At 38.0% G+C, this 14,510-nt stretch overlaps 1 protein-coding gene across 1 annotated transcript in view; it reads right to left on the bottom strand.

The window, feature by feature from the left end:
- The window catches only part of pcsk1 (proprotein convertase subtilisin/kexin type 1), a 74,696-nt gene that overhangs the window by 38,354 nt on the left and 21,832 nt on the right, over positions 1–14,510 (bottom strand). Inside the window, exons 4-7 of the mRNA XM_060841398.1 lie at positions 12,023–12,169; positions 8,163–8,239; positions 3,547–3,635; positions 133–305 (exon numbers count right to left, since the gene is read on the bottom strand). Coding sequence (XP_060697381.1) covers positions 133–305; positions 3,547–3,635; positions 8,163–8,239; positions 12,023–12,169 — 486 coding nt within the window. The remainder of the gene's footprint in view (positions 1–132; positions 306–3,546; positions 3,636–8,162; positions 8,240–12,022; positions 12,170–14,510) is intronic.

The raw sequence follows: 14,510 nt of genomic DNA on the forward strand, positions 1-14,510 counted from the left end.
TGTTTTTTCTACAAATATTTAAAAATTATATTTGTTCTTGGTCAGCTGTAAGGAGTTCAGGAGTTCAACAAGTTTGAAAATTAGAATAGCTCTGCATTTCTACTTTGGCATAAAATTATCTGCAATACTTACCTTCTGAATGCCATGTTCAAATGCTTTTTGTGCAAGTCTCCCAGGACCTTCCACAGTCTTTCCATCATCATTTGGACCCCAGCTTGCACTATAAATATCCACATGCTGTGGATTGAATCCAATTGAAGTGGCCTCAATTGCATCTGTAACGATGCCATCCAGCATTCTAATACCTAAAGAAAAGTAGAGATTTTAAAATTAGTGATCGAGTGACATTAGTCTGAAATTCAATTGAAACACAATAAGTTATGTAAAATTCACCAATCAGAAATAGCAAATAGGACATGAACTAAAGTACTGAATATTCAAGCAATGGGTGAATAATCAAACCATACCAATACCATTGGGTTTTATTCCACTCAACATACTTTGCGCTCATGCTTCAAGTGGTTTTTTTGGCATGACAGAGGTTTGAAGCTTCAGCACACTGTATTATAGAGTGATAATTACAGCCTTTATGTCCAGAAAATTATATGTGTCACGGTGATGATCTCACCTTTATGAGAGCTGACATTTGCTCTCAGGGAGAAAAGATTATCGTTTAAGGTAGTCACTCTGGACATTATCAAATGATTCACCACCATCAACTTAATGACAGAAGTCTGGGAGCAGATCACTTAGCTGCCATTCATTCAGTCTCTAGTGGATAAAATGGGGAAGTTTAAAGTTAGAGTAGGATATAGTTGGGGGAATGCAAAATAACTTGAAAAGAGAATTTTCTTCTAGCAAAGAACCTATAAATCTGGAAGTTACTCAGCAATGTTAATGCAAAAACATATATTGTGTTTTATGATTCCAACACTTTGGGATGTTTCACGACAATTATGGCATTTTATAAGTGCAAGTTGCGGAAGGAGCTCGTGTGTCAGTAAGTAATGTCCCTGTATCTGAGCTAGGAACTCTGCATTCCTGTTCCACTTGCTGTACAAAGTGACATTTGACATATACATGACTTAATTTTTCCTACTGCAACAATCCCTGTGGGGAGATGAGAAACCAAAATAACCAAAGTTTTTGGGTGACCCTCATCAAATGATGAAATTACAAGCAAGGTTCTGCTTTTTGTAGCTTTCTCTTTAACACTAATTAGAATCAATACAAATTATACCTAAAGTGATAAGTAATTTCAGAAAACATAAATTTCACTTTCAATGGTTGATATAACAAAGTTAGATCTTAGTTAACCAAAAGTATTTGCATTACTCTCCATACAAATGTAACATTTGTAGCAATACAGTTCCATAATATGCCATTATTTGCTCATGTAAAATGGATTAGTGGCCCTATTTGACAACACCCTTCACCTTCAAGTTTCATGATTATCATCAAGGAACAGATCTATGAACACACTCCTTCTCATTTTATATCCATCCTCATGGTCTAACTTTCTAGAGTTCTTCTTCAACTGATCAATTAAAACTCTCCACTTCTCTGTTCAGGTAGTTTTGGGAATATACTTAACACTTTAATGTCTTCAAGTTAACCATTACAGACTTCCAGGTTTTATATCTTCTTAATTAATTTGTACTTTGTCTCTAAGAAGTCCTCTCTACTTTTCTGCCAAATAGAAAAATTCACCTCTTCCTTATTTGCTTCTGCTGCTCACAACAAACATTTGCACTTTTCTTTCTGTTTCCATCTGCTTTCTCCTTGTGTCTGCCTTTGTGTCTTTACAGTCCAGTTCCTCTGTTTGTAATACTTCTTTGTATCTGCAGCTCCCTTTTTATATCTTCCAATCATGCAACTGTTTTTATAAACTTTTTGTCTTTCGGTATTGCATTCAGGTCCAGGGTCATCACATTGTGTAGCTCAATATTTCTTGTTATCTAATGAAATTACTACCATTATAGTTGATAATAACTCTTAAAAGTCATTCTCAAATCATCTTAAAAGCAATAATAGATTCCAAAGATCTTTTAAAGCAGTTACAAATCTCCCTTACTATATTACTTTCAAATCAAAATTCGTCTTGCTACTAATTATGCACATATTCCTACCAAATCACTACTATAACCAGCAGTAACATATTGGAGAAGATATACTACATAATATTTCATAACTTGTATTGCCACAATAATTAACATGTGTGTGTATTTAGATCCAATGAGCAAGGGATCTATGTCACTTTGTTAATGCATTGCCACAGCACAGTATGTAATTGTGTGTGACATTTGTAAATATTAACCCAACAAAGATATAAAATGCTTTTTTTTTAAGTTGCCTATAGTTTATTGTGTTGTGAAATGTCAAAAGGTAGAATATATTGGTTTGAATTTCCACATGTCCACAGAGTCTCACTATTATCGTCAAAATGATGAATGAGCCTGTCAATCTGAATTACTGCTCCCGAAAGATGGCACCTACCATTGTAACAGAATTAGAATATAGTCAGGTCATATTTCTCTCATGCACTCTTTATGGAGGCAGCTACCCATACAAATCAGTAACTGCTTGTACTCCTGTATGAGTTTGGTGTCTTGGCTATCTGAAGCATAAAATGTCCAGATGAGCCAGGGTAGGTCTAAACTTTGTGGATTCACTTGTCTAGGCTGGGTACCCAAATAGAAAGGTAAGGCACCCTTTTGAATATGGTCTTGGAACTCGTTTGGGAAAGGGAAAGTGCCGTTTGGAATTGGTAAAAGTGGGAAGAATGTCTGTAAAATGTGGATCACCTCATTGACAGTGATACCCATTAGAACTGCTCACTTACCTTTCAGAAGCAATTATCAAAATAACCGCCAATGGAAACAGTCAAAACTGTCAAAATAATATGTCTAAAGCAACTTCCAAAGGATCTGTCAAAATTATTAAAGTATTTAACTCTTTATATCTTTGAAAAAAATATCTAGAATGCGAAAAGAAATACTTGTAATTTTACACTGTCCATTGACATAAACTGTGGGCTACAATTATTGGATTAATGATGTATGATTAACTTCATGTTTCATTATTTTAGTTTGGCTAATGTGGTTGTATTTTCCTTCAAGTAATACTATATGTTTTTGTGTCATTGTCATAAGGAATTATGCATTTAAATAAAATAAAATGTCAGGAAGCACAACTTCCAATTTGTCTTATTATAAAGTCTCACAAACAGCAATAAGCGGAATGACCAAAACCAGGTTCTGATGGTGTTAATTGATTAATTTGTTGTTTGAGCAGGGATGTATAATTCATTACTTCAAACTAAAGAAAGACAACTTTATGTTGCCACTGATTACAAGAAATTAATAAATCCATTCCAAAACCAAGCGACCTTTTAATAAGCTTCATGTTCAGGAAAGAATTATCAAATTCTGAGTTAATTTTAGATAAGAGGACAAGAAAAAACAGATCTATATCTTCTGCCATTGTGGTGTGTACCTCTTAAACTCACAGCAAATTAGAAAATGCTCTTGTTCAGCTATACTGTACCTCCAACTTTTGAATTATAAGCCACTCCTACACCACATTTCTTGTTATTGGCTTGCATTGCAATTTCCCCAGCACACCTGGTACCATGCCTAAGAAAAAAGACAGATTAGAATTCATCAAATCCAATGGCAAATAAAGCTTTGTTTTTGCAAACTGTGCAGCTACAACTTTTTGTATAAAATGTACAATGTATAAATCTATAGTAGCACATATTTTGTTTAAGACCAACATTAAAAAATAAGGTGATGCTTTTGATTGTGATCCAGTATAAATCTTATCATGTTAATATTATTCTTGTAAAAATATAATGAAACTCATAGTTGGCATATGCCTGTAGTTGATTAAGACTCCCAAGACATTTGTTGATTGCCAGGAATGTGAAGCTTAAACATATAGGAAAAACCTCCAAAATCAAAACATTGTTCAGGTTTCAGGTATAAAATTGAAAACTGGGTCAAAGTCAAGCTAATACTTTCCTACACCTGTTTAAGCTACCGCAGATTGATTCTTGATACAGCTAATATAAATACAACTACCCAGGTCAACTTTTTAAAACTCTTGTCTTTGTGCATATTCCAAATTTTAAAATCAGGCAAACGTATACGGTGCTGACCTCAGTTCCCATTTGTTGATAGAATCACAATGTGGACATTAAACCAAGTGTCTGCGCTCTAAATAAACATGTACCAGCAACTAAAACCTTCACATTATGGCAGTGTTTACACAGGATATGAGAAAGCATGGACTGAGGAAAGCTTACTCTTTTCATGCATGAAGAGATGAAAAGGAATACAGGAAAAGGAATGAGAGTTCTCTGTTTGTAATACTTGGCTCTACTGTATTAGGGTAACATTTCACCAGCCACTGATAAATGTTTGTTTAGTTTCTCTCTGGTCTGTATCAATACCCTTTCAATGCTGTGAGCTAAATTAAAAGTCCACCTCCTGCACATTTCTAAATCAGAAATCATCCTTGGAATCTGTAACCATACTCCAACCATAGTTTAACGATTCTGGAAATCTGCAATAGTTCTCAGAATCTTTCTCTGAAAAAGATTACTAATTATGCTGACTCACTGAAATAGATGTGAAGAGATGATTCAATGGGAACTGCATTGATGGATTCCCAGGATGCCCTTAGTTCTCATCAATTCAGGAAGTCATTATGCAAGCAAATATAAAATAATGCTGCGTCAACATGACATTTTTCAATGTATCTTTTGTGCTCCAGCAATGCTGGTTACAAGAAACACTTTAGTTTTCCTGGCTGAGGAACTTTGGGGAAAGGATCTAAAGGTTATTTTCATTCATTGCAGGCATTGCAACATTGTAGGATTCTGGATTAGTGGTGCCAGAAGAGCACAGCAGTTCAGGCAGCATCCAAAGAGCAGCGAAATCGACGTTTCGGGCAAAAGCCCTTCATCAGGAATAAAAGCAGAGAGCCTGAAGCATGGAGAGATAAGCTAGAGGAGGATGGGGGTGGGGAGCAATTAGCATAGAGTACAATAGGTGAGTGGGGGAGGGGATGAAGGTGATAGGTCAGGGAGGAGAGGGTGGAGTGGATAGGTGGAAAACGAGATAGGCAGGTGGGACAAGTCCGAACAAGTCGTGGGGACAGTGCTGAGCTGGAAGTTTGGAACTAGGGTGAGGTGGGGGAAGGGGAAATGAGGAAACTGTTGAAATCCACATTGATGCCCTGGGGTTGAAGTGTTCCAAGGTGGAAGATTAGCGTTCTTTCTCCAGGCGTCTGGTGGTGAGGGAGCGGCGGTGAAGGAGGCCCAGGACCTCCATGTCCTCGGCAGAGTGGGAAGGGGAGTTGAAATGTTGGGCCTCGGGGCGGTGTGGTTGATTGGTGCGGGCGTCCTAGAGATGTTCCCTAAAGCGCTCTGCTAGGAGGTGCCCAATCTCCCCAATATAGAGGAGACTGCATCGGGAGCAATGGATACAATAAATGATATTCGTGGATGTGCAGGTAAAACTTTGATGGATGTGGAAGGCTCCTTTAGGTGAGGGAGGAGGTATGGATGCAGGTTTTACAGTTCCTGCGGTGGCAGGGGAAGGTGCCAGGATGGGAGGGTGGGTTGTACGGGGGTGTAGGGCAGGCTTTTTTAAGGACTTTCTCAAATCTTCACATAGCAGCTTTCCCTATGACAAGTTTTTCCAACAGAATTCTTGTCCAAGATGAGTATTCTAATTACACTGGAAATGGTGTTAATTTCCAGCAAAATATAGAATTGCCCTTAACACCAGAAAATGAGTCAACCCAGATGTGAAAATCCTGAGTCCCTTACTGTTGAGCACTCACTACTGTTGCAGCAGATAGAAAATTTATGACTCTCATCCCTAAGAATAGGAAACGTTGACAATTCCAGTCATTATCGTGCTGTAAACAACAGACTCAATGCATTGTAAGTGATCATCTTCATATTCACTATAGTATGACAACAGAATTAAATTCAAATGGGCATGGGACTGTCTAAGTGCACATTTATTGGCAACTGAATCCATTTCAGGACTTCAAACAATCTTCATTAAGACCATAAGACTAAAGGATTAAGAGCAGATTTTAGTGTGGAAACAGGCCCTTCAGCCCAACAAATCCACCCCAACTCTCCAAACAGTAACCTACCCAGGCCAATTCCCCTACCCTCTATTTACTCCTGACTAATAATATATACTATGGGCAATTTAGCATGGCCAATTCACCTAACCTTCACATCTTTGGATTGTGGGAGGAAACCCATGCAGACACAGGGAGAATGTGCAAACTCCAAACAGACAGAAGCCTGAGGCTGGAATCGAGTCCAGGTCCCTGGCGCTGTAAGGCAGCAGTGCTAGCCACTGAAGCACCATGCTGCCCCAAACTCCAAAGCAGCAAAATGATAGGCTGCCAGAACTGTTGCATCACTGGTACCGGAGGGATTGTGGTCATTCAGCCCATTGAGTCTACCCTGCCATTCAATGAGACCATGGTTGAGCTGATAATCCTCAACTTCATTTTTCATGGAAACAGATTGAACTCTGCAATTGTATGGCAAATTCCCCATGCAAAAACTAATGTCCCTGAGTTATCACCTAGCAGTAATTTTAGTAAAAGTCATTGTCAGCATAAGATGGAAACTCCCAGCCTGTGCTGACTGCAAATTTTCCAAACAAATCATTAACAGGAAAACATTTCCAAGAATAGTTTGATAACTTAAAGGAAAGTTTGTAACAGATATTTGAGTCCAGGGTTTTTGTTAATTATCACTGTTGGGGAACAGTGCAGTCTTTAGTATGTGCATTATATATTCCTAATTCATATCAATACCCCAGCATATCTCTTTTCACACTAACCCTATCAAAAGATAGAATCTCAGCAGTTCGCTTGATATCCTATTGTATCCTTTGCAGAAATACTTAAGGATATTCTGGGGCAGCACAGTGGCTCAATGGTTAGCACTGCTGCCTCAAAGAGCCAGGAGTCCTGGTTCAGTTGCCACCCTTGGGATAACTGACTGTATGGAGTCTGCAAATTCTCCTCCTGCCTGCATGGGTTTCCTCCGGGTGCTCTGGTTTCCTCCCACAGTCCAAAGATGTGCAGGTTAGGTGGATTGGCCATGCTAAATTATCCATAGAGTCCAGGGATGTATCAGCTAGATGGCTAGCCATGGGATTTGCAGGGTTACCGGGATAGGGTGGGTCTGGGTGGGTTGCTGCTCAGAGGGTTAATGTTTTTTCCTGCTCCCTTCTATTGTGCAAATGTGGACTTCCGCTTTCCCATGTTAATTACTACGTACTGATCAACACCACATTATAGACAATTTTGAATACAAATACATACTAACTGGGTGTGGGATCAAACAACCCAAATTCAAGTTTGCATTAGCTAGCTTCAGCTCATGGAATCAAGAATTGCTACGGTACTGGAGCAGGCCATTCAGCCCATCATGTCTGCACCAGCTCTCTGAGCACTCTGACATAATGCCAAACCCCTGCCCTTTTTCCATGACTTCACATTTTGTTTCTATTTAAATAATAAGCTATTACCTTCTTCAGTTGATCTGCCACCACCATGATACCAGAGAATGATTTCCAAACCCAGATCACTTGCTGTGTGAAAGAGTGTTTTCTCACCTTGGACTTGCGTCTTTTGCAAATCCCTTTAAATTCCATCCCGTCTGATTCTCAATCCTTTTGGGAGAGGGAACAATTTCTCCATGGAAATTCTGTCCAGACCCCTCAGAGTTTTGAAAACTTCAATCAAGTTTCCCTAGACTTCGCATTTCCATGGAAAACATTCCCAAATTCTCCAATCTATCCTCATAACTAAAGTTTCTCATCCTTACCGAGAAGTAGCCTTTACTTTCTTATTTATTAGTGACAGTTGATTTTATCAACTTCCCATAAGTCAAAAGAAAAAAGTAATTATGCAGATACTCCCCAGTCCTTCCACTGTTACTTCATCAGACTCAGAGTAGGAGGTTTCCGCTGTACTTCCAGCAAAACTACAAAGGCAGAGGGAATTACTGACTAAATTCTGTTTAACTTCTCATTTTACTAAAATGAACCTAGATCCTGATGTGTGAATTCACTGGCTTCAGTCAATTTCATGTTTTATGATAAGTGTAAACTTACTTATTTTCATTAGTTGGATCATATCTGGGGAATGGATCAGGGTCATTATCATTAAAATCATAGCTTGCTTCCGGATCCTATAGAAATAAAAATGGAAATTAAAGCATTAATAGTCAAATATCACAACTAATGTTTTTTGAAACATTGTCATTATATTTGTTTGACTTAGTTGGAATATTGCTCAGGAATATTTGTGATCCAAGTCGACAGAGGATTGTTTAAAATCTAAATGATGTGATCAGCTTCCATACAAATGTAATCAAATATTTTTCTTAACAATTGGTCATTATTGCCCTCTGAAACTGTAAATAAGAAAAAATAATTTCCATGATATGTTGAAATGTATCATGCAACATATTTTACCATAGGCCACCCTGATCACATGTATTGAAATGTAAAGAAAACATCACAGTCAATGGCAAGAACTCATACTTGTACTGCTGATTTTATTATATTTAATTAAAACTTACAGAAAACTACAAGAAGATTGTGTACCAATTTGCCCAGTTAGTTATGAATAATATAAATAATTCTACTTCTTTGTGGTTAATAAATTATTTCAGACCAAAATATAGGTTTCATTTAATATAGTAATTGTCATTGAACAAAACTTGATCATGTATCCCTCCAAATTACACACCATTCTGACTTGGAACAATCTCATTTTTTCTTCACTGCAGCTGGGTCAAAATCCTAGAAATCTTCTCCTACTAGCAATGGTTATATCTATAGCACATGGGCTGCAGCAGTTTAAGAAGGCAAATCATCACCTTCTCAAGTGCAATTCGGAATGGGCAATAAATGCTGGCCCAGCCAGCGATGCCTATGCTTGAACATGGGAAATAAAGCCTTGATCATTTAGTACTGCACCATGTGCTGTATTTGTCTTTCGATGGCCCAACATCCAAAATTATTTTGGTTAAACTTTGGGAAGTAACTTACACAAGTGTAAATCAAAATACATTTTGTTAAAAATTTGAAATGCTGAGGAAAACCATGTGTTAAATGTAGCTTTGTCTCCCTTTCTCTTTTTGTGAAACTTATTTTTTGCAGGTTCAGCTCCATACATTTCCAATATTGACAAACTGACAATCTATCAAGAACTGAAATAGTATTAACTTAATTTAACTTTCAACATATCATGGAAATTATTTTTTCTTATTTACAGTTTCAAAGCGCAATAATGACCAATTGTTAAGAAAAATAGTATAAAATAAATCTGCACTTACTGCTCCAAAAGATAAATTTATTGTGATAAACATTGAAAATCTATAGCACTGAATAGTTTCCATGTTTATTCTGAGTTAATATTTTCAAAAGTTCTGTTGGCATTGAAATGTATTAAAAAGTAAGTTTGCCAAAACTTTGGTGAAAAGAAACCATTGCTTTCAAACAAATCTAGTGAGATGTGTCAAGCTGAGAATACATCTGCAATTTCTATTAATCTTAGCCTCTTGGTATACCATGTCTTCAGAAGTGGTCCAAAGCAAATTTCTATCTCTTCTCCATGGAGCCACTGACTGCCTTTCCAAATCAGTATATGAATTGAATGATGCTGTCATTTAACGTGTGATAGTTTTATCTTGCTGCAAAGGACAGTGCATACTTCAAAAGAGTAAAAGCTCACAGGAGAGACAATGTCTAAACTATGAAAAGTAATTTTATAAGGAGGTTCAGATTAAAAACTGAAGAATCTTTTAGGCATCTGATCAGGGTGGCCTATGGTAAAATGTGTTGCAGGATCAGGCAGTAAGTGTGGTGAAACCCATCTTGACATTGAGATCAATTCACTCCAAACTTATTCTTTCCGCATGCTGCTTGGCATTCACTGGCCTATCTGTACAGTTTGTGTGGTATCTATTGGCTATGTGTTTAGTTGTGGTTTTTATGATCTCCGTAAAGGCCATTAAGTATTTAAAAAGAAATTCAAAGACACAGTGATTAACTAACAGAATGGCACCACAAGATTTCACATTTTTAAACAAGAACTGCTGTATATATGTATTAGATAAGCAAGCACCACTGACTTAACACTGTTGACTGTCAAAACATAGGGTGGGAATCTCCCAGCCCTGAACGAAACAGGCAATAGAACATTAGTTAGGAAAATCTGGTGAGATCAATGTAATGAGATTCTCAGCATCAAAAAAAGAGAAAATCTCAATTTTTCACCAAGTTTGGAATGGTGAGACAAAAAAACTCACTAATAGCAGTAAGAGACACATTTCTCTCATTAGCATCGCACTGTGGAGAGAAGCTAAACAACCACAAAGCCAATCACTTTGTCATTGTTGTCAGTAAGGATCAGTCAAGGTGTAGTTATGTGGTTGTACATCACCAGGTTACATCAATGTCACACTGACAGCATGTGCCAGCAGCTTACATGACAAACATACTGCAAATGCTTCATCCAAATGAGCATGTCTCATAGTCTAAAAGGCGTAGTCATCAGTCAAGTCAAGGAGTCTGACATCATTCAGGGGGTGAGAAAGTGAGAAATGCAGATGCTGGAGATCAGAGTCAAGAATGTGGTGCTAGAAAAGCACAGTCAACATGGTTTCATCAAGGGCAGGTCATGTCTCACACACCTCATTGAGTTTTTTGGAAATGTGACCAAGCATGTAGATGAGGGTAGGGCAGTTGACGTGGCATACATGGACTTCAGTAAAGCCTTTGATAAGGTTCCACATGGTAGGCTGTTGGAGAAAATGCAGAGGAATGGGATTGAGGGTGATCTATCAATTTGGATTAGAAACTGGCTTTCTGAAAGAAGGCAGCGAGTGGTGATTGATGGAAAATATTCAGCCTGGAGTCTGGTTACTAGTGGTGTGCCACAAAGATCTGTTTTGGGACCACTGCTGTTTGTCATTTTTATAAATGACTTAGACGCAGGCATAGGTGGATGGATTCGTAAATTTGCAGATGACACTAAAGTCGGTGGAGTAGTAGACAGTTTGGAAGAATGTTACAAGTTGCAAGGGGACTTGGGCTGCAGATTTAGGCTGAGAAATGGTAAATGGAGTTTAATGCACCTAAATATGAGATGATGCATTTTGGGAAGAATAACAGGAAGGCAGAATGCTGGGTCAACAGAAAGATTCTTGGTAGTGTGGAGGTGCAGCGGGATCTTGGAGTCCATGAACATAGAATCCTGAAAGTTGCCACCCAGGTTGATAGTGCTGTTAAGAAGGCATATGGTGTGTTAAGTTTCATTGGCAGATCTGCGCAACATCGAGGGCCGAACAGCCTGTTCTGCGCTGTATTGTTCTATGTTCTATGTTTTATCTGTTTGCAGCTGGTTTGTAGCAAAATGGTAGTAGTATTAAAAGCCAATTTATCTTTCCTCCTTTTGCAGATAGGTACTTCATGGGGAATAAAAACTCACACTTGTAAATGCATTGTTACTTTTATTATAGCCTATTTGATCAATCTTTGTTGTTTATTTAGAATTCAAATTCACTATACCAGAATTTTGAATGCTTGGAACATGAGTTTATCCATATACTCAGGACTTGTATATGGGTTCCAATATCAACTAAAATTGCTATATTAAACAATCCATGAAATTAATTTTGCAACACTGAACCAACTTTACAAATCAATACTTAATTATAAGTTTATTGGTTTAACTTCCATAATGAATTAAATGATATTCATTCTCAAGATTTTGCCAGAACAAATAGGAAAACTTTGCAAACCGAAAGTGCAGAAATTAATTCTTGAGCTGTTGAAATCCATTGCTGCCTATAAATAGTTGCAGTTCAATATAATCACATTGAATTCATATTTCAGCTTCAGGAGAGTTATGATTAATCTTGGAAATGAAAAAATCTAAAAATATTCCTTTCAGCGTTACTCACATAATTTGCTTGAATATCTGTGTGATTCCATTCCAATCCATCATCAAGCACAGTTAGCACAATTCCTTTGCCTGTTATTCCCTTCTTCCACACAGGGATAACATGAAGGTCTAATTTCGGGAGCATTGATGAAGTCCTTGTATCTTGCTTTAGATGGAAGAATATATAAAACGTAATAAGATTTTGAATGCATTTTTAATAACAAGTGCATCTCTAAAAGATGAACTTTGTTTTGAAGCTAAGAGCTTTGAGCAGCAAACAATTAATTTAGTAGATGAATAATTCAATGTTGTGGGTGGTTGTTGAGAACTCTGGTGAATCATAGCTAACACAAATATAACCCTGTCTCTGCAGAAATTACTGGCAATCCATGACTCATCTTATGCTGTACTGTCAGCAGGATCTGTCGGGACTGCTCTTTGAAATATATGATCCTTTCTTTCCCATTGGAGTATATTATGGACTTCCTTTACACTCAATAAGTAATCAGTTCTCTTTTATCCTTATTGTTTCAGGCTATTGCACGTTATTGGAGTTGCATGATGCATTTGATTGAATTTCTAAAATACCTGAAAGTCCTAATCATTGTTCTGTAAAGCATTTTGAGGTATGCAAACAAAACTAAAAGCTTTCATTGCTCCTGCATCTGCATTTTTTCCAATTTTGTTTAATGCTTAATGATTCGCCAACATTAATGTATGAGTTTTATGTCTCAATATAGTTTCCAGAAGATACCCAAAGCATAACCAAACAGACTCTGTATATAGACAAAAGTTACAATCACAATCAGAAAAAGTCAGAACGATTTGCTGTGAAAATGGAAGTATCATACTGCTGCAATAAAGTTACTCCATGGGATAAGGTTTGAAGAACAGTGACAAAACGGTATATAGCAGTAAGTTCTCCAAGTACATGGCAGTTGCAAGGTAAAAGGTAAAGTCACTATAGACCTACTGGACTGTGGAGCTGTTGTCTCATTAGACAGATAGATGAGTCAAGTTTAACAGAAGGGTTACCATGCTTCAGGCAAAGGGAGAAGTTAAGAAGGAGAGTCTTTCATGGTTTCCTCAACCAGTGCAAGAAACAAGCCTGTGCCATTCACTTTGCATCCCAAATTGATTCCTAGTGGCCAGAGACATTGTCAGTCATTAGAATATTTCAGAAGAAATATCAGCTTTTGCTTGGATGTTCAATGGGGTGTTCTGTCTCAGGGAAAACTTTATGGATGTTATAGCCAATAAACAAGATATTGTTCACTGGTATTGCTGAAATGGACCTTGTAATTAAATTGTATTCCAGGTCAACATCAGGGAACCAAAACAAGTTAGAAGTGAAGCAGAGGACAACAATTTTTTAAGCATAGTGATGAAATTTGCATTTTTTTGCCTAAGACTGAATTGTGTTGAATTTTTTGGAAGGATTTCCAACACAAGCCCTAGCAGGTTTTCTCTCCATATCTCACCAAACCTCGTTAATTACTTACCTCAGCCCTATAGCAGCTCTCCTATCCAATTACAACTCCATTTTACCACATGAGAAGATTTACAGAACAACCCACAACTCAGAGGATAGCTTAAATTTCACTGGCATTGCTTGCACCCACACCATCTTTAAAAACCCCATTGTGCTTCTGGATGAGCACTGTCAGTCCAGAGCTGCTCTACACAGTTCCTGGTACTTTCCCAGGACATTGCAGATAGGGGGAATCCTCATGCTGCTTTGTGAGAGGGTTCTGGAGCTTCTGCTGAATGGGATTGCACAGAGGCAGGACTTACAACATAAGATCAAGCCAGCCTGATCCAAGGATGCCATGTGGTTCAATGCAATTATGGTCATCTGGAGAAATGCACAGAGCTGACAGTAATAGGATAATTACCTTCTTCACTCTGGTAACGTAAACCTCACCTTTTTTAACACTGCACATTCGATCTGTCTCAGCCACTGTACTCACCTCCTAGCAAGACTCAACACTCAAACACTCTCACCATTACCTGCAGAAACTTTCCTCACTTGCTTTGCCCTACAACTGCCCTGCATGCCCTCTATGTTGTCTACTCATTCACACACAAAACATAACGGCTGTGCCACCCACCTTCATCTCCCTTAATACTTGCCCCTCTCTCATCCCAGAAGAAAAACAACCCATAATATGGTAGAAAGGGTCAAGATGGTGGTGATTTGCCTAACATTCAGCCATCATCCCTTAAGTGAAGAGCATCCTGACTCTGACAGCTCCATTGGCTGACCAACAGCTTCCAATCACCTGGACTGTTATTGGAGACTGCCTTTGATTCAATGTGCCAATACCCTCTTGATTTGATTAAAGCCTGCTGACGACCATGACCAGCTTATTAACTTTGTGTCTGCTCAAAACAGCAAGGCAAGATAGAGGTAATATGAACTTGGTATCTCTGCCTGAGGGATTAAAGCACAAAAAAGACATGGCAAATCAATGCTATGCTGGGAGCATCGAGTAGGCTCAGAGTGA

Source organism: Hemiscyllium ocellatum, chromosome 2, assembly GCF_020745735.1.
Source record: "Hemiscyllium ocellatum isolate sHemOce1 chromosome 2, sHemOce1.pat.X.cur, whole genome shotgun sequence".
Lineage (NCBI taxonomy): Eukaryota > Metazoa > Chordata > Chondrichthyes > Orectolobiformes > Hemiscylliidae > Hemiscyllium > Hemiscyllium ocellatum.